This window comes from Anopheles ziemanni, chromosome 2 (genome assembly GCF_943734765.1).
Source record: "Anopheles ziemanni chromosome 2, idAnoZiCoDA_A2_x.2, whole genome shotgun sequence".
NCBI classification, from domain to species: Eukaryota; Metazoa; Arthropoda; class Insecta; order Diptera; family Culicidae; genus Anopheles; species Anopheles ziemanni.
This window is the reverse complement of record NC_080705.1, coordinates 31,970,594-31,990,570: the sequence shown is the minus strand read 5'-3', so window position 1 is coordinate 31,990,570 and position 19,977 is coordinate 31,970,594. Positions and strand designations below refer to the sequence as shown.

General features: G+C 46.0%; 8 protein-coding genes across 8 annotated transcripts; 4 read left to right on the top strand and 4 right to left on the bottom strand.

Moving 5' to 3' along the window:
* Positions 1 to 25: 25 nt before the first annotated feature.
* On the top strand, positions 26 to 609 carry LOC131293414 (adult cuticle protein 1-like). The gene is made up of 2 exons (XM_058321492.1): positions 26 to 31; positions 208 to 609. The coding sequence occupies exons 1-2, from the start codon at positions 26 to 28 to the stop codon at positions 607 to 609; spliced, it is 408 nt and encodes a 135-aa protein (XP_058177475.1).
* Positions 610 to 2,583: 1,974 nt separating this feature from the next.
* On the top strand, positions 2,584 to 3,049 carry LOC131293413 (glycine-rich protein-like). The gene is made up of 2 exons (XM_058321491.1): positions 2,584 to 2,589; positions 2,666 to 3,049. Exons 1-2 carry the CDS (start codon positions 2,584 to 2,586, stop codon positions 3,047 to 3,049), a joined length of 390 nt encoding a protein of 129 aa, XP_058177474.1.
* Positions 3,050 to 4,226: 1,177 nt separating this feature from the next.
* Positions 4,227 to 4,682, bottom strand: LOC131293412 (adult cuticle protein 1-like). The gene is made up of 2 exons (XM_058321490.1): positions 4,677 to 4,682; positions 4,227 to 4,583 (listed from the first exon to the last, which is right to left on the bottom strand). Exons 1-2 carry the CDS (start codon positions 4,680 to 4,682, stop codon positions 4,227 to 4,229), a joined length of 363 nt encoding a protein of 120 aa, XP_058177473.1.
* A 1,279-nt stretch (positions 4,683 to 5,961) lies between these two features.
* Positions 5,962 to 6,489, top strand: LOC131293411 (adult cuticle protein 1-like). The gene is made up of 2 exons (XM_058321489.1): positions 5,962 to 5,967; positions 6,103 to 6,489. Exons 1-2 carry the CDS (start codon positions 5,962 to 5,964, stop codon positions 6,487 to 6,489), a joined length of 393 nt encoding a protein of 130 aa, XP_058177472.1.
* A 2,964-nt stretch (positions 6,490 to 9,453) lies between these two features.
* LOC131293410 (uncharacterized) lies at positions 9,454 to 9,875 on the top strand. Its single transcript, XM_058321488.1, has 2 exons — positions 9,454 to 9,459; positions 9,555 to 9,875. Exons 1-2 carry the CDS (start codon positions 9,454 to 9,456, stop codon positions 9,873 to 9,875), a joined length of 327 nt encoding a protein of 108 aa, XP_058177471.1.
* A 112-nt stretch (positions 9,876 to 9,987) lies between these two features.
* Positions 9,988 to 10,508, bottom strand: LOC131293409 (uncharacterized). Its single transcript, XM_058321487.1, has 2 exons — positions 10,503 to 10,508; positions 9,988 to 10,437 (listed from the first exon to the last, which is right to left on the bottom strand). Exons 1-2 carry the CDS (start codon positions 10,506 to 10,508, stop codon positions 9,988 to 9,990), a joined length of 456 nt encoding a protein of 151 aa, XP_058177470.1.
* An 812-nt stretch (positions 10,509 to 11,320) lies between these two features.
* On the bottom strand, positions 11,321 to 11,748 carry LOC131293407 (adult cuticle protein 1-like). Its single transcript, XM_058321485.1, has 2 exons — positions 11,743 to 11,748; positions 11,321 to 11,671 (listed from the first exon to the last, which is right to left on the bottom strand). The coding sequence occupies exons 1-2, from the start codon at positions 11,746 to 11,748 to the stop codon at positions 11,321 to 11,323; spliced, it is 357 nt and encodes a 118-aa protein (XP_058177468.1).
* Positions 11,749 to 15,280: 3,532 nt separating this feature from the next.
* Positions 15,281 to 16,086, bottom strand: LOC131293406 (uncharacterized). The gene is made up of 2 exons (XM_058321484.1): positions 16,081 to 16,086; positions 15,281 to 16,006 (listed from the first exon to the last, which is right to left on the bottom strand). Exons 1-2 carry the CDS (start codon positions 16,084 to 16,086, stop codon positions 15,281 to 15,283), a joined length of 732 nt encoding a protein of 243 aa, XP_058177467.1.
* Between the last annotated feature and the right edge of the window lie 3,891 nt (positions 16,087 to 19,977).

Below are 19,977 nucleotides of genomic sequence, written 5' to 3'. Positions count from 1 at the left end.
CAAAAACCAACCCAACTCAATCACCATGAAGGTACGTTGAGGACTAGAACTTGAAGTTTCAATTTAAAGTTTCAAAGTCTCATTTTCAATTTGAATAGTTCGTTGAAACTCAGTTTTTAAATGAATATTTAGCAAGGATCAAGAACACCAAAAGTGCAAAGAGATAAATGAATTCCAATGATGCTGACAACTTAACCCTCTTTACAGTGCATCGTTGCCGCCGTTGCCATCGTCGCCCTGGCCGTCGCCGCCGAAGCCGGTTACCCGTACGCCGGATACCCGTACGCCGGATACGGTGCCACCGTCATCCAGGCTAACGCTCCCGCCTGGCCGTACGCCGGATATCCGTATGCTCATGCTGCCGCCTACCCGGCATACGCCCACGCTGCCTACCCGGCCGCCATCTCCGCTTACCACGGTGCCCCGCACGCCGCCATCTACGCTGCCCCGCACTACGGACCGGCCGCCTCGGTTGCCCACCACGCCGGAGTTGTTCCCGGAGCCACCTCGGTCACCGCCACCCGTGGTGCTGTGCACGTCGCTCCCCTCCCCGGACATGCCATCTCCCAGAAGCAGCTGAACCTGGCCCCGGCCCCCGGAACTCTGTAAATTCTACAGCTTAGAGGATGCCTAAAAATACTCATGACGGATCTGACACTGCCACGCTGATGTTAAGGAAGAGATAGAGTACCAACGATACCACCAACACCAGTCAACGAGATAGTTGAGCCCGCGTCTTCGAAGGGCGATCGGTTTGAGAGCTTGGAGAAGAAGTAAACAGCCGTCGCTTCTTTTGTCCATCGGTGCCTCAGCTGATTGTATATTTGCTGTAAATAGGAGTTATTTACATGAATAAATGACAACATCATAAAAATAGTTACAATGTGTTTAATTTTTACTTAGCATTAGCAGAACAGTAACAGAACATCCACCACAACTGGATATGACAAACATTTAGGAAGAATGTATCTTTGTTTCTTATTTGAAACAGGTTTTTTGTTTAAGTTAGTTTGTTTTAACATTTTACTGACTTTAGCTCTTGACATGCTCTATGAAATTCATCTCAATATTTTTTCATGAGAATCCTCCTCCAGAATTAACGTGATTTTTAATAATTAAACGCTTTAAAACGCTTACATTTTAAGTTAAAATTATGTATTTTGTACCTGACATAATCAAGAAGTGGGGCAATGTGGCAATGTTTCCTCCAATTCAATAGTTCTAAATGCTAGTTCTAACCTAGACAGCATCAATCGATGAGATTGGATATATATGATCGGTTGACCATAGAAACTTGCGATCAAAGAAGCGTTACTACGCCTAACCATTAAAAAATGTCTACTTTCTGCTGAGGGACTCTGTAACTTATTCATCATTTAAATTATATACATTTTTTAGCGGAGTCGTGGTTTCCGTTTAGCTACAACTTCGCATGCACGTATGAAAATATCAGATAAAAACAAATCGATAGAACGCATATTTGAACAAAATGCAACATGAGTTTTGTAATTGCTAAGCTTTTTGAACGAATTTTGAACATTACAAACCAATTTCGAATTATGCTTATAGTCTTAGACAACCAATTTCCACAACCCCGTTAACTAAACAAATCAACGGACTGAATGCCAAAACAAAGGGGCATTTGTGAATGTTTTGTAGCATTTGCATCTATGAACATCAAAATTAGAATGTCATTGGTTGGAATGTAAGCAAAACTATGTTTGAATAAAAAGCTTCATTGAATCGGACTTATTTGAAATTGATTTTAAATTCATTTCGAAAATAAAAATGAATAAAATTTACTAATCCTTTCCAATTTAACATACTCAAGTAAAGTTTTCACTATATTATTCGATTTTTCATAATCCTCTTAACGAAATGTAAATATGCAATAAATCATGTATTCATTTAAAGCATTTGAAAAAAAAATTCTAACAACGCAACTATCATTAATATTAGACTAAAACTATGTTACATTTGTTTTTGTATTTTTTTATTGTAATAATAAACTGCCAATGATGAAACTAAATTAAACTGTTCTGTCGTAAAGAACAACATGGGTTGATGTAAATGATAAGTGGATGAGAATGAATACATCATATTATGACCACTCAAGAGCCTCAGATATTATGCCACAAACGTTTCCAAGACTAAGTATCGTATGAATTTTAAGCTTCTTCTTTTTGCACAAATTCGTTTAATATAGGCCACGTGCGCGGGCGAAAGGACAAACGATGGCCTCAAGTTGTTGCAATCTAAAAACTCGTCCGATACGCACCATTTCGAGTCGAATACAATCCCATCGTCCTTCATGCATCAACGCGTACCGTGTGTGATGATCTTTACAATCGAATAATTTTAGCGATTTTTTTATTATTTTTTGGTAACGCTCTAATTTACTAACTTTTGAAGACTCTCACATTTTCAGAGAATAGAACCGATCTAGGAAAAAGATGAACCTGGTGGAAGAAAAATGGAGTATAAATAAACGTTCCGCCGGCCAGTAAAGCATCAGTCTCAAGCAACATTGTCTGCAGCACAATTGTTTCCACAACAAACCAAAGCATCCCCAAACGTACCAACATGAAGGTAAGTGTCGTTGGTTCGACTGCTGTGCCTTTGGTTGAACTCACCGAAAGATTCGTTGTTGCTTTTCCCTTCACAGATCTTCATCGCTACCATTGCCCTGGTGCTGCTGGCTATCGCCGAGGCGTCCTACCTGCCATACGGAGGCGGCTTGGTCTCGAGCTACGCCACGACAGGCTTCCCGGTGACTTCATCGGTTGCCTATCCATCCTACGGGCTGTATGGCAAGTCGGTGCTTCCGCTGGCCACCAAGTACTCGTACCCTGCGGTTTACAACAGCTACCCGGTGTCAAGCAAGGTGGTGACGTATGCCGCTCCGGCCACAGTCTACGGTGGTGCCAAGATCGTTGGCTATGGTGCAGGCTATGGCGCAGGCTATGGTTTCGGTGCAGGTTACGGATATGGTGCAGATTTCGCCTACGGTTATGGCGGAAAGGTGCTGCCAACGAAGTATTACTATTAGGAAGACAGGAACACTGTTGCTTGGAACAAACTGATTTGAGAAAATGAAATGAAATTGTACAGCGAAGATGTTAACGGATCGTGTAAATGAGTTTTAAAATAAAGTTGCAATCGTATTAAATATTTTGAGTTTTATTTTTATTCAACTAACTATTGCAACGATTTCTAAGGGCTTGCTATGTAAGAACAATGGAGCCAGATTTTTTTTTAATTTTACAATGAATATTTCTTAGTGATCTTGAAATTTATTGAATTGCAATTCAGATAATATACCCACTCCCAAAAGATTTTTTTAAATTCTTGAACTAAAGCAGTACTTTTTGACTTAAATGTTAATCCTTCCAACGAATCTGGTCTTAGATCTGGTTTTAGAAAAAAATGATCAAACAAAGATATGTTTTTGCAGAGTTGGTATAAAGCATGATAAAACAAAAACTTTTCTCACATAACATACCCATTTACAATACGATTGACGAACACACTGCTAGAGCCACTATCGGATAAAAGTAGTACGCAAGCACTTTACTTATCTGAACACGACCCTAGCAAAACTGTGAATTGACCGAAATCGTTGTGATGCAGCATTGGCTTTTGTATTTTTCTATTGAATACTGACTCATGAATAGTTGATTGTTTTAGGAGTTTACAAACTAGAAAAAAAAATAATTTCAAATGAAATTACCTTATATCCGCATTAGATGAATTAATATATCATATTGTGAACTGGTATAACATCATCATAGAATTAAACAGAAGCATGGTTTTCCAAAGTTTTGCCTTCTGCATGGCAAAAGCAGTGTTGAAGACGTGCCATTTGTAATATATTAAATTAAATATGATTATAAGGCCTACGTCAATTTCGTTTGAAGTAGATTACGTTCAAGTAAGATCGCGTAATACCCAAAGTTCAACGTTTGAGCTCAAATGGAATGGTTGGAAATTGAAAGACGGATTAAAACCGATTTGTGAAGAAAAAGTCGAAGAGAGTTTTTTTTTTAATAAAATGCACTGCATTTTAGTTTTATTCAAATTCTTGCATGAATCAAATCAATCGAACACAGAACGCAAACGAACGACTACTTAGCAGCTAATGAGTATGTTATCACTTGTTCAGCGTATTGCACCATGGCGATAAGGGTGAGGGCAGTTTTTCGCTCTTGTGGGATCCAGAGGCCGCTTTACAGGGTTCCGGGGGCCGGGGCCAGGTTCAGCTGCTGCTGGGAGACGGCGTGTCCGGGCAGGGGAGCGACGTGCACGGCACCACGGGTAGCGGTGACCGAGGTGGCTCCGGGAACTACTCCGGCGTGGTGGGCAACCGAGGCGGCTGGGCCATGGGGAGCGGCCAGGATAGCGGCATGCGGAGCAGCATAGATGGCAGCGTGCGGAGCCCAGGCGGGGTAGGCGGCATGGATAGCTGCCGGAGGCCACGAGGCAACCGGAACAGCAGCGGGAAGTCCTCCGTACGGCCAGCCCCACGGCAGAACTCCGGCTTCCGAGGCGACGGCCAGAGCAAGAACGACGGCAACAATGGCGCACTGTAAGGGATAACATGTTTATAAAAGTGTTACCATGAACTATTTCCAAGAACTTCAAATTATCCGCAAATCAACGAAAGTAGAAGTACACACCTTCATGATGATTGAAGGGTTTGGTTGGATGGTGCGTTAAAACACGTTGAACACTGATGTACTCAGCTGGTTGAACTGTTCGACTGAACGTTTGAACTGATTGTGATACTTATCCGGGCGCCACGAATGGATTTTATACCTATTCGCCAAACTCTGGAATGAACTCGCAGAACTTCAGACCTCAAGAAAACTTCGCGTTGTCCCGAGGAGAGAGCATGTAAGTACGACGAGGATAAAAAAGGAGGTCGATGCAACCAACCGTGGATCACTTTCGCTCTCCGATCTAGAGCAACCAGAAGGCTAGCCATACGCGCCCGCAATTAATGGCAACGTCATTCAACGCCCCCACCTTCGGGAGACCTCAGGCGTCCGACCCTTGGCGAGATGTTCTACAGGTGGAATACAAATTCCTGGGTATGTGTGCTGCGGCGGTGTGAAGACCTTAAGCGTCCTGAGAGGGTTTTTACATAGAAGTCTCGGACTGGACCGAATGGAAAGCAAGGTGTGTACCCTCGTGTACGTATATTGCCCCCAGGTGGAGGCGTCACGAAGAACCGCCTAGAGAGACAGAGAGAAGGAGTTCCTGCAATGAGAGGGTCCTGCGCACCCAATCTAGGCTGCTTTGGCCGGCGAAACGGTTGTGTCACCTCCAGCGCGGTATGAAGCCTATATTATGTATTAGAAGTGAGGGTCAGCTTTCAAGTTCAGTGATCGATTTTATTTCGGGTCGGTTCAACGCCGAGAATTCGCGGAGGTTCGATTTTCCCTTCCGAGGTTCGCCTTGGAGGTATGCATGCACGGGTGTATGCATTTGGTTGTGCAGTGTTACATTGCATCCGCATCCCCACCAACCGGCCTATTCTAAGCTGTGAAAGGAGTAGTCGGTGCCGCTTCTACCGAGCTTCAATACGGAGCGCCCGAAAGCTGCCCGAAGTCCGACGCGATGGTGGCCAGGTGAAAGAATCTCGACGTCGTGGTATATAGGAACAACCGTACCGCAAGTCTTTGCTCGATTGCGTTTATGGGAAGGTGTTGGTGCGGGGGAAGGGCACGGAGAGTGGATGCAATGCACATGCACAATTGCAGCTGCAAGCGCAAACGACGGTATCGAAGTCGCGCGCTCGGGCGAATAGACGGGCGTATCTGATCGGGCTCGTTAGAAGGACGGTTTCCGTATAAAAACGGTCACGCCGACCCCGGTAAGACATCACACTCTACTCAACCGTTCCAAAGGAACCACCGAAAACAAACCAACCGCTCAACAAACCAAACCAAAAAATCCAAAATGAAGGTACGTTGACAGATGTTCCTTGTTTTTTGCAAGAAGTTCCCAAGGGAATGCTTGAGGTTCTTCTGAAGCACTTCTTTTATTTGGATGTCCAACAGGTTTGATAACCAACACCTTGTTATCCCTCTTCTCGTTTAGTGCATGGTAGCTGCAGTCATCTTGGCCCTGGCCGTCGTCTCGGAAGCTGGAATCCTGCCCTATGGTGGCTGGCCGTACGCTCACCTGGCCGCACCGACCGTGATCCAGTCGAACGTGCTGGCCCATCCGTACGGTGCCATCTCCCACGCCGCCATCCACGCTGCCCTTCCGGCGTACGCCCCGCACGCTGCCATCTATGCTGCTCCGCATGCCGCTATCCTGGCCGCTCCCCATGGTCCAGCCGCCTCGGTTGCCCACCACGCAGGAGTTGTTCCCGGAGCCACCTCGGTCACTGCTACCCGTGGTGCCGTGCACGTCGCTCCCCTGCCCGGACACGCCGTCTCCCAGCAGCAGCTGAACCTGGCCCCGGCCCCCGGAACCCTGTAAAGCGGGACCCTAGTCATCCCATCCCATCAACGCGTCCTGGACCCTCTCTACCCTTTCTTCGAAAACAAACCGGGAGCGGCCCGATCTGCAGCTGAGCGTCCAAGATGCTGAGGGCGGATCGCCGTGCGGTGCTCCTACTCGCCTATCGCTATTCTGTCGAAATTACGCTATCCCGCAGGCTTTCGGTAGAATGTTTCGGTGCGCATTCGGAACGGAGGGAGTGAATAAAGTGAATTGGTTGAAAATTGTTTCATATTTCTCATACATAAGCACACCTGGTTTTGAGTTTCAAATGCATTTGAAAGAAATATGGAGGTATGGATAAGAGGATTGGATTTTCTTAAATTTATCCAAATGTATTTGATTATAATCCTAATGCATATGCAACGTACAAAGGTTCGAGTTCAACTAAGAATTGTGCAGTTTTAATTGAAATTAATTTTGAATATTGATTTTTTTTTGGAACCTACTTGGACCTACTTATGACAATCGGAAAACGTGTGTAATAAGAAGAAGAAGATTGAGCGACCAAGATCGCGCAGTCGCCAAGATCTTTTTTGTCAAGCGTAATATCGAGCATAAGAGTGTTTGTGAATCGTGAATTGATATTTTACTCAGTGTCATCGAGTGTTTTGCGTGAATATTATAAGTGTATCCTTTTGTGGTTGAGCAGTTACCCAAGGTATTAACAGTGAAACTATAGTTTAACAATTCAAAGTAAAAGACTTGTTTTTTGAATACGATCGTTTGAAGAGTTGTGCTAGGATAACATAAACATTATTGTAAATGACACTAGTGAGTTACGTAGTTGGCATTGGAACTACGATACGAAGATGGTGAAATCGAATATAATGACGATTTCGACGCTTCTGAATCGTCATAATTTTAGCTTAGACATATAGTAAACAAACTGTATCGTCAGATTGGTGATTTCATTGTTGCAAAATATAGTTATATTACCTGGGAAATGTCGAATTCTGAGCCGAATTGTCTCCATCAATTCGAATTGTCTTCTTCAATTCAAAGAAAATAGCTGTTGCCGCGTTTCGGGAGCTTCAACAAGTTTATGGAGACGATACTCTCAGTAAAACTACGTGCCGTGGTTGTTTTGGGTGCTTTAAAAATGGCGATTTCGATTTGGGACGGCATTCAAGCTCAGCCCAAAAGATGGGCAAAAGATGTGGCATGCGATGGCCAACACTTTGATTGACCCAATTTCTACAAATAAAAATGCCACGAGTAAAAAAAAATTATGATAAAACGGCCGTTATTTAGTTGGACACAATAGGACAGTATACCGTGAAGCGCCTACTCTGAAGGGTAAAGTGCGTTTTTCTGTTCAAATTTCAATGAAATTATATTTATCGTTCATGAACTATTAATAACTTAAGCGACCAAAAAAAAATGCGATTTTTCTTTAAAATGGTCTTCCTCCAGCAAAACTGCTGTGGCTTGCACAAGAAGCACAAAATGAAACGAATGCCATCGCCTACCGGGGTATTTTGTGGAATCGTCAACGATTACGCGATACCTGAGGTTGATCATCTTGTGCTGCGACATGAAAAATCTGGTGTTACGAAACAAGAGGTGAAATGTTATAAAAATAATTTATTCCATTTTCATTTCGAACAGATGTGATTTAATCTTTATTAAATTATCCTAAATCTAGATAGTAAGAAAATGCACACCAAACCATTCAATCGACAACTGACAGCATAAGGATCTGTTTCCACTCATGCAAACGGACCAAAGGAAGTGGAAAAGCACACTGTTTACTTTTGCCCTTGAAAATCAGTTTTTAGCTAATCCAACTGCAATGTTACAGTTTACCTTGCTGTAAAACTTGATTTGTGCAAGATAAATGTTATGATGAATCACTCACACCAGTTCGCCGATCAAGATTTATAGCGAACGTTGACGGGGGAGGGCTAGCCACCTCGATGAATCATGCTCAAAGATAACGGTTCGCAAAGCGAGCAAAACTGGACAAGAAAAGTTGAAGCTTGAAACTGCAGAACCTCCCACGCTAAGGCAATACAGATCCGGACACAACAGATTGTGGCAAAAGCAGCGCATGTTGGTATGTTCCGATACATGTCGCATGAGTACACTTCCGTTTTGCATTCGCACTTATTGGATTGAAATTTGACGGGCGTCTGTCAGCGTAACAGCAACTGGGGTAGGAGGGAATTTTATTTTCTTTTCGAACGATTTAAATCATAACGGCCAGACCGACCGGTGGGTGGAAAGCGCTTAAATCAGATCCGTCAAGAAAGGTGTGAAAAGGTGTGACACCCTCGAGTTCGAGAACCGTCGGTTCAACGACAGGGAAAGTGTGTGCGTCCCAATAAATCGCATGTATGTCGCAACGCCCCTGCAAACCCAGGTCCGTGGGCTAATAGGGGTGGGTCACGATATTTTTATAGTCAGATAAATAAACAAACGTTCGAACCCGACGCCGACTGATTAGTGGCGGCCCGGAAGGTCGTCGGTGGCAAAACCCGTTCGGGTTCTTAGTGGCTGGGAAGGTAGTTCTAGAACACCGGGATATCGGTGCATTGGCAGTCAATGTCAGCCGGATCTGGCCCGCTAGAAATGGAGCTAGAAATGGAGCTAGAAATGCAGCCAGACTGATTATGGTGCCCCGGTTTGGTGTCAGGCGTTCGGTGGCTGCATTTGCAAACTAACCCTGCCCGGAGCGCGAGTTCTTGGGTGGAGTCGATATCCTGGACCAATGGGGAGTAATGAAAAAATGGTAATAATAAAACGCCATATAGTGGCTATTCTACAATGTCATATTCTGGTTTTCTAGGTCGCACAATGTAGGTGGCGACTTATTTTACCACTGGTGACCAAGAACATTGCCACCCCTTGGGTATAAAAGACCATGCCCAAGAGCCGAGAATTGTTATTTTTATACATTTCCTCAAACGGGTCAGCCGAAACGGACACAGCTCACACACGATGGAAGTAAGTTGAAGTTCACACATGGCTGAGGAAGGCATTCTATTTTCACTCCGCGAGTCGCAATCAAGAGTAACTTGGTGTTTTGGTGTACTCCGCAGCTAAGCAGCCGATTACTATCGCTCGTCTTCACAGTCGGCTTCCTGTCATCGATCACACTTCCCACGGACGCTTCCTTTGCGCCACTAACGCTGGACGGCTGGCCGTACTCGTTCCCGCTCGGTCCCTGGCATGATCTTTCGCAGGCGTCAAGGTTCGCACCTCCCGTCCCGATCATTCCGGTAGTCGCCGGAAGCCTGGCTGAGTATCCCGGCGCCATCGCCGTGATGGCAACGCGAGGTTCCATACACATCGCTCCCCTGCCCGGACACTCCGTTTCACAGTTCCACTACAACCTGGACGCACCACCGGGAACGTACTAGAAACACACATTCGTCACACTCGGTTAAAACTTAATCAATAAACATCTGTATTTCTCGTAGAACTCTCTCGCACAGCTGGAAGTCTTTTGTTTCTTTCCGAAGCTCGTTGGGTTCACCGTGGATCTTGCGCGAGGTACTGTTGCATCACGGCGGGGGCAACGTATTTGTTGGTGCTGTATCCCTGCCCCTTGATGAAGACGTTCGGTACGGCCCAAGGTCCCTGGGTTCCACGCTGTACCGGAACGTACGCCACCAGGGAGGATGAAGGTGCCACGTACGTTAGGAAAGGCTTCTCTGGCAGGTATACCTGATCCGGTTGGTGGGGTGCTTCGTGAGGATAGGGAGGATTAGCGGTGTGGTGGTATGGTTGTGGTTCGGGAAACCGGATGACCGGATGTTCCTGCACCAGGCCGGTTTCTACTTGGTGGAAGAACCTCGGCACCGGAAAGTATCCTTCATCGAGGGGATGCACGGGAACGTATGGTGTAAAAAGTGCGGTTGGTGTGGAGTGCGCACAACAGGTTGTGATCAACAAAGTGGCGAGGAATGTGGTGACAAAAGCCTACAACAAGTGAATGGTGATTAGTTTAAACAGCTCTTTCTGCAGCCGCACGAGATGTTACTCACTTTCATTGTAGCAGCTGTTTTGTGACTGTATCGCTGTTCCTCTTCAAACGCAGGTCAAACTCAATCTGGACCATCCGCCACGATGTTGGGTAGATTTTATAACGTTGAAAACATTGCATCTTCAAACTATCAGCCGGTATGTGGAGTTTCCATGGAGGACAGAGAAAGAAATAAGGCGAGCTGAATTCACATCGGACGCCTCTTCGCAATCGAAACTCAGTGGCCAACGAGGTGGATCATCTTATGCAATACTTTCACAGTGATCCAGTTTAGGAGTGATGAATGAAATCGTGCATCATAAAAACAAGTGTCTAGCACGTGTGAGTGTTGGTGCAAATGGGAAATTTCTATGCGATAGGCGACCTCTGGTTAGCCAAGTGGAAAAGTTACGCGTAAACTTGACCCGCAAAGCCATGGAAGAGACGAGTGAACGTGAAAGAAGTGCCTAGAAGCAGAAAAAGGTTTCAGTAAATCCAAGGGCTGTTGTGTGTTGTGGATGTTTATAACGAATTTCTTGGCTATTGGAGCTATATTGCTATATATATCTAATCTTATTATTGTTTGTGGAAAAGAATACTTTCACAGTGGTGTTACTTAATCGTATTGCAATAAAGATTCAAGTCGGTGTGTTTTCAATTGCTCATGAGCATGCATTTATTTGCGTGGAGTATTGCAGCAAGAGTCTTTAGAAGTGGTAAAGTTTCAAATTGAATCGTCGTGTCCTCGGAGTGTGTCATAGTGAAAAGAAAATTGACTAAACTGACATCTTTCCCCTCACGAGAGCAAACGCGTTCCGAAAAGTAAGGTGAACATCGGATTTACTCAGTTCCGGGGGCAGCCGCTAGATTCAGTTGCGTCTGCGATACAGAATGGCCTGGCAGTGGGGCAACATGGACGGCTCCGCGAGTGGCGGACACGGCGGTGGCAGCAGGAGCCGGAGCAACGGCAACAACGGCAGGAGCAGCTGGAGCTGGCGCCAGAAGCACAGCCGGATGGCCATGAATATCCACTGCAATCGGAGCCGGGTGCAGGGTGTGGACAATCGTCGCCGGAGGATTAGACTGAACCACGGTAGTGCCGGGAATGGCGAGTCCCGGAGCAATCACCCACGGGATTACCGAGCCTTCGGCGCACAACGCCATGGCGACGAAGATCAGCGCGACGGAGCACTGTGAATTGGAAGCAGATTTTACTTCTTGGTACCTAATAATCCTTGTTGGCGTGATGCTGGAATGCTTACCTTCATGGTAGGTTCTAGTAGAAAAATCTTTGGGAACGATGTAAACGGCACAAGATTCTTGAGAAGCTTTGTAGGAGCTTTGCAAATTGCAACTCGATTCACTTTGACACTGCAGATCAGAATCTGATGAGTGTCGGAACGAAGTGTCGCCTTTTTATACCAACCCCGGTGCCCCGAGAACAGCACCCGAGGAGCGTTTGGGCAGAAGATTCTCTTGCCAGGCACCTACCACCAACTCCAACGACAAACCCATCTACATGAACTAGATCAACGATAGTGAATATATTACCACCAAGTTACAATCCAGTATTCATCCATTGCTTGACGGACCCTACACTAGAGGCAAGAGGATATCGCTCAAGATAGAAGTAGCATTTCATCAGCCATCCTCAGCCCTCAGGTCCTACCTGCCGATGACGTCCAGTATGCGATGAGGGGCCCCCATTTTAGGACCGGTTCATTCCGGCAGGGTTTGGCGTAGGGAATTGGATTACAATATTTATTAGCATTAATTAATGGACTTGGTGTACCACCAGCCGTTTGCATCGCGATGTTGGCGCACGGGATGGTCGGCTGACGGATTTTGACGGATGGAGATGTAATTGTGATGTAACGATACATTGTACCGTCGGGCCGAGAAGTGCCTTTCAAGGAGCGACAGGAAGCTCATTCCGTCACATGTACTTGAAAGGAATTTTATTGTATCGACGATTGATGACGTAGATTGCGACTAGTTTTAGAGGGCTGCTACCACTGTGCGATCAGCTGTGGATGCACCGGAGGATGTATGGAGGACAAATGTAGCGACACTCCTATGGAACCTGATTCCAGAATCTGGTTTACCTTAATTTGCAATTCTCGACAATTCCAGTCTACGGTGCACCGTTATTTTGGAATTCTATAAAAGACGGACTGTATACCCAAGGGTTGGGCAGTCATACATTACATTTATTAGAGTGCGGTCAGTTCTTCAACTAAATTTTCTACCCAAAATTTACTGTCAATTATTCAGTGAATGCAACATATAATGAGTTCAATGTAAAAGAGCCGAAGACCTACACTGTATTACGCCAATAAAATGGTACTATTTTTAACACCTCTTCCAAGTGCTACCCCTGAAGCCCACCCCCTTGCGGTTATTAGTATTGATCTAATCCTCCCTTTTACGGCCGCCGGACCATGCGGGTCCAGCGGCGTTTGACAAATTTGCTGGCACCACCTTCCACTAATCTTATTTACGCGGGAGGTGGGCTTAGAGTTCGCGCAACGAAATGGTCGTAAAATCAACACACTACCGTTCGCTGCTGTAGTTTATTACGAAGGCCTGCGGCTTAAGCATGCGGCGCATTCCAAACGGCGGTGTGAGATGGAGGCGAACGTTGTGTCGATACCGTTGCATTTCTGCCCGATATAACCGCACGGTGTTCCTGCAGCTTCCCGGTTGTCGTTTGTTGGTAAAGTTTGGAGAGACAAGAAAAAACAAACTGAACAGCGTAAAAACACGCTGTGGCGGCTCGCGACTCCGGTTTCATTCAGCATTCGCGCCCCAGCGTAGCGCCACCATCGCCCGTTGAGGTATGTGACATTGATCTTGACGATCATGCGCTGCTCGATCAGGCCCTCGTATCGCGACTTTGGGCGCATGTTTCGCGATCGCGCTCGCTAGCGGGACATTGCGGTCGGTTTGCTTTCGCTTTTCGTGGGCAGAGGGAGGAGAGGGGAGGGATTTTTATCTTTTCCTTCATTCTCCCTTTCGGCTCAGTTCGCTTGCGTACGAGGCTAACGGGCAGCTTGCGTGTGGCACTTGCGCTTTCCGCATGCTTGCTAAAAGTTGTGCCTATGTGTTCTGTTCTCCTCTCTGCCGGTGGTTTGCATTTGGTTTTTGCGCAGGCCGCTAATCGCCCATAAAGGTTTGTCACCGCAGTTGCCGCACCCCGCTCACGGACACCCATTACGTCGCTCTGTTCCCTTTCGAGCTAGTGCCACTTTTGGTAGACGCGTTTTTAATTGCTTCGTTTGGTTGGGTAGGCGGGAGAGGGACGTAATCAGGACGGGTGGCTATTTTTATGGTGCATATTTTCAACCGTTTCTAATTACAATCCAGATCCAGAAGCGTGGTTGATGATGAAATTAAATTAACAAACGGAAAACAGCCAACGGTGGTTCAGGGTGTATTACTGGCGGGTAGATTGGTGCCTCAACCCTTGAAGTGTAGTATTCCGGCTCGAATAATAAAAATAGTTATCTGAACAATAGAATCTGCTCAATTATTTTTTAATAGCTTTTGCAACAATTATTATAGAGCTTTTTATTAAATAAATATTTGCTCTACCCAGGGTAGATATCAAATACTGAATACTAAAGTATTGACTTTCCATTAGACAAACATCCGAAATTAGAGTGAAACACTTTGCATGCACACACGATCCACTGATCGATCGTTCTGGACCCAACATGCTCACCATATCCGCGAGTGGAATGCATTTCCAACCTCCGATCCTAATCGACAGCAATACTCGAAGCCGGTTTTGCAGAATTTCCTTGTATTGCACCATCGTGAAATCTAAATTGCCAACCTTCCAAATCCAACCCCTGACCGGTGGTCCCGGGTGTCCCGCGCCGTAAGAATGTAGGTGGACTGCCCGCCTGAACCTGCCGACTGTTCAGATACGTTTGCGGAACCGAACTCCGTAGGCCAGCCCTTGCTAATAGGTCGCAAGGTGTAATGAAACCTGGGCAAAATTTCATAATATCTAGCTCGCGTGCCGCCAACCCGAAACGAGTATATAAGTTCTGTTTGGGGTACGCTTAGCTGGAATCACCCGCTGAACGGCGGGTAACATATCCCGGCCCATTGGTGTCCCACGATCGCCCCGATCGGTCGATGTAATCTGATCAATCGAACAGCTCCAGCAGAGAACGACAGAAGACAGGAAAAAATAAAACCAGCGAATAAAATTGATGTTAGCAAAAACGCGAAGTAGAGCCCTAGGAAATGCGCTCCGAACTGGACACGGGTAACTCAGACCGTCAATTTCGCGTGTGGGAGGTTTTGGGCCGGTGGTTTGGGAATATGTTTGTTAAGGTAAGTTCCACCGTGCCGATCGGCATGGCAGTAGGAGGAGTTATTTACATACTAAAGGAGGAATTTTTACTTTCATTTAAGATGTTATTTATTGCGTCAGGATAGTGCAGGAGTCGATGTATTCGAGTGGGACTGGAAAGATAATTTGAGGGTTAAGGAAGCAAGTCGACCGGGAATTGATGACGAAATGAAGTTGGAAGGTTTCATCAGAAATATCGTGCGATATATAATATTGTTCATCAAGGTCACACATGTGTTAACCTTACTATTATTGATGCCATAAATCATTCGGACGTACGTAAGAATTTACTCAATCGTTCATGCTCTTTTACATCAATCGTAAATAAATACAACAAGCGTAATAAATTGTACCAACACTGACGTTTTTTACGGGAACATCAAACTGTGAACCTGTTTATGAAGGTGATAAAATACTAAATTTTCAAATGTTTTCTACACTTTTTGGTTCACCGTTCCAGGAGCGACCAGTTTCTGATCGACAGTATGTCCCGGTAAAGGAGCGACGTGTACTGAGCCAGCATTGATTGCCTCGTACCTCGCCACCGGCGACTTATCCGAGCCGGTGCCATACTCTGTGCCAAAGGTGGCGATATCTTTAACTACCGAAACCTTATCACTTGTCACTGAAGGCGCCCCTGGAGTCACCTGAACCGAAGTGGCACTGTTAACGCCGACCGATGGCAACTGAGGTACGCTCGGGGTCGGAACTGTGTTGACGGCAGGTGTCTGTTGTTGTGGGTTATTGTTGTTGTTGTTGTTATTGTAGTGCAATGAGGAGTAGGATACGGCGGCCGCATCGGAGTGTGGTAGTCCGTGGCGTACCATCTGGAACTGAAGTGGCTGCTGGAAAGCGTTGTACGGTGGCACCGGAACTGGCAGTTGAACTCCGGGCTGCTGCACCGCGTAGGGATACTGAGCTGGGAATGGCACTGGCACGGGAGGCAGCACTTGAACTCCGGGAACCTGCTGGACTAGGGGAAACTGCTGCCCAGATAGCAGCTGTTGAAGCGGTGCGACACCATATCCGTTGAAGATGGGGTTCGGTAAGGTTTGCGGTTGCCAATCGTTGTATGGCAACAGACCGCCATTGAAGAACTGATCGATCAGCTGTTGTTGAGCACTGGCCAGTGCAATAGCGGAGAGCACTGCTATCAGAACCTTCAAAGAACATTGATCATAGATAATATTGAAATTTGCAGTTTTAAAAACTAACACAACACTCGAAGCAGTACCTTCATATTAGCTGATAGATAACTGCAAATACTCTACTCTACTCTAAGTCACTCCAGTACGCACCGACACTGTTTGATCGGAAAAATCGGCCAACCGGTCGTTTTTATATGTCTTTCGACTCATCCGCCTTCCGTAATATCTGTTTTCATCATCGATCGGAAAAATTACGCCATCGTAAGACATCCCTCAAACTCACGTCGGAAGACGACCGTCCGCTGGAAGGTCAACCTAGTGTAGCTGGCAAATGGCCAATGCTGACTTTCTAGTACGGCCCGTTAGTAGTTATAGGCAGTCACAGTGCGCAGGCCGGACGGATCTTCAGTTGATTGCAACCCGTTTCGGTTCGTAAGGTTGCGCTCGCATCTAAAACAAAACGTTCAAGACAACAGTGCTATGCGGAAGATCGTTTTCCTTCAACAAATGGCTTAGGAAATTCGTGGCATGAGAGTGAATTGTACTGGTTGATATTTTTTACACAAAAAAAAATCATATAAAAAAATATAATAACATAAATCTACTCGCTTAGATACTTCATGACGACTAGTTCATTGTCCTATAATTTGAAATATCGGAAGCGTTCGACTTAGAATGCAGTTCGAAGTAGCTTGCGCAATTCACTTCACGCGTAGGACAATTTATCAACCTCCACAGGTGAAAAAAAGGTGTCTCCAAAGAGTACGCCATCCAGTTTCCTTATACAGACTGAACGTGCACAATTGCCGGCGAGCTAACAGGGGAGCAACTGTTTAATCAGTAGATTACTTAATGCAACCCCAAATCCAATAGCGTACAAATACCTGGTTTGTTGCACGGGAAGTCCACAGTACTGGTCCACCTTTGCAAGGACCCAGGTCCACATCGTGCGAGCCGGCGTAATCAAGGAACCGAACCCACCTGGAGTTGCAAGACCCCACTCCAGCTCGAAGCTCATGGAAAAAAGGGTTTGGTGCTACCCCCAACCGTATGGCCATATTTGAGCAGCGTGAACAATCAAAAGCTTGCCTCAGAGATCGTTCTTGGATCTGAAACTAGTTTTCCTGCCTTGGCCCAGCCTGCCCCATTGTCCAGCCTATGGTCTGTTTTCTGCAGGAGCTCCTCGGTTCTAGTCTTTGTCCCCAACGTCGGTGGCTTCGGTGTCCGGCGCCCAGTCCATAAATAGTCCATCTCTTTCGTCTCCCCGTGTGCACCAAATGCGCCAAACATTCGAGCGTTTCCGCAAGCAGAAACGCGTCGTTAGCGGCGTCAGAACATGTTTCCTATTCGCCGCCGAATGCCGCATACCTTCATCGATGCCCGGTACTTGTCCACCGGCCAACCAACCACTTTTTTAGCCGTCGATCGATATTGACACAGCCGGCAAAGTGGTTCAGCTGTGGTCCATCCACAGCGGCTCTAGGACACACGTACAACGGTGTTCACCGGGGCAAAGTGATCGCACACGCGTGTTGCGACCTGCTCGATCTCGATCTCGGCAGTCCAGTCCAAGCATGACGCGTACAGTGACGGACGGGAAAAAACCACCAGAAGAATTATGGTTGAAGTTCCTCAAGTTGTAAACAATTTCCTCATTAGTGCTTTCGTTAAACACACTTGTTGACAACACTCCAGCTTGCCGCTGGACGAACGTCGATGGAGTTTTCTGATGGTCCCATTTCTCACCCTGCCTGACACGGTGCAAACGCAATGTTGATTAATTTTGCACCGCATGGTAAGGCTGGCGATCGCGTTCAGCAAAAAGCTGTCAGTGAAACCGAGCACGGAAGGCATAGAATAGGGTGAACAGAGAGGTATATAAATGGCAGTAACTGAATCAAGGTTACTGCCGCCTTTCTACAACAATCCGCTGGTTCGGGGGAAGCAGACTCGCCCAACGCTCGAGCACCATAAGTGCGCGCGGCTTACGAATGGGCGCATTCCACATCTGTGAAGCTGTTCTAGCCTCACCAAGATCTCTTATCTGGCGATTTCTTTGGAGTCGATTCTAGTGCCGCTTTAGATCGATATCGATTAGTACCATAGACCATTGGCTCCAAATGATGAAATAGTTGCAGGGCTTTCAGAATTAAGGTAGATCTTTATTCTTCTCTTCTGCTTAGACGTACAGGAGTGACTAGACCAGGCAAGAGGCCAGATATAGGAGGGCGCGTTACGACGTTCCCGTGGGTGATTACAATGTAGATCGTTCCGAACCTGTTGGAATTTAAATGGTTATTCCAAATTGTTTCTTAAGAGCCTCTAAAGCGATTGATTAGATTTCACCTCAAAGATCAAGCAGTCAATGGTGGTATTTGAAATCAAAAGTTCTACCCATTATCGTTTGGAACGTACACGCCTATTGGCCACCGATCGAAGCGGTTCGAACCACCAACCATCACCGCTAAAGGTTTTTTTTTGCAAACGCTTATAGGTTAAAGCTGACGTGGACAACTGATCGCTTCAAAAGCTGCTCATTACTAGACATAAATCAATGTTTGAATCGTGAGAACGAGCAAAATATGCTCATATTACTGACCTTCGGTAAATCTTCCCTATTCCGCATGTGGCTGGAATTTCACTCCAATCCGTGAGGTGACAAATCACTTTATCGGCATCTTCGGGTTGGTCCTTCAAACCGGCCACGGTACGGTTTCAGACCCCGACACCAATTAAATGACCATAAAATGTACGCTCAGCCCCGCCAGCCGTCGTTTGCAGTATCGGATTTTCCATGCAAATGTTTTGAGTTGGTAGATTGTTTTTTATTTCCTGCATTGGCATTGCAAATGAGATCGCTCAATTTGAGATCGAAACAGCGGCGAACGGCAATTGAAGCGTGTGCAAGGTGTGTTTCCGAAGGAAGAAGTAGGCCTCGAACCGCGGGTCGCTTTGTCACTAATGTAGTTAGCGCCGTAGGGTTATTAGCGAGCGGTAGGTTGATTGGTAAACATCATGCCAGCGGATCGTAGTACACATTGAGTGATAATAATAAATCTTTTTTTCTCCATAGCGGTCATAAATGTCAAATTCTTGCTGTACGTACGGAGTAAACCTATCAGGCTTTTGAGCAAAACTACTCTAGGTGTATTGAAATATTGCAGTGCGGTTGATGAAAGAGTAGAACTTTACTGGCAAAAGAGCGAACCATGATGGATTCTATGGTAAGATTTTGTCAATTAATGATAATCCCACCCAAAGTTCGTGGACCTCGGGGTACAATTTATAAAGTTACCTCAAACACTTGTTAGAGAAAAACCCTAACCATTGGTTTTCTTTCCATTACAGAACGATGACATCGATACCAAGAACTGCTGGTGGGAACGGCCAAGTGTCATCTATGCGTGAGTACGAGTAATTTTTCTTCGACAATTGTAGTCCTCCAGGTGAGAGAATGCTTCAAACTGTTACTTCTGGGCCTGCTTTCCGGGTCGCTCGTCGTTTCACGACCTGCGCAACGGTATTCCCCGTACCGTCATGGTTTCAGGTTATATTTTCCCACCCCCAGGAAGTTCAGTTCCCAGTTCCCTGGTTCGCCAGTAAGAAGAGCAATCGGTTTCCTTCCAGGAATGTAATTCGATTGCGTGTCGTTGATGGGGCATACTGTTTCACGATTGTTTCACCCTCGGCATTGCTGTTGCTATCATATTTCCAACAGCCGTCGTCAAACGGTCGGGACTTCTTCACGCGAATGATATCCCGGGTACAACTACAATTGCCAGAAACTGGGACGTCTCCGAACTGACAGCTTGATTAGACTGGCTTGCCCAGGACGATTTGCATTAAATCGCTGATATGGGGTGGGCGCCATGAATACGGAACGTAGAAACAAAGTGATTCCGAAAGAAAACCAAGGTGGTGGGTGGTAGATGTTATGTCTCTTTCTTTGGTTATAATTTACTGAGTCTCAGTTACTAGCTGTT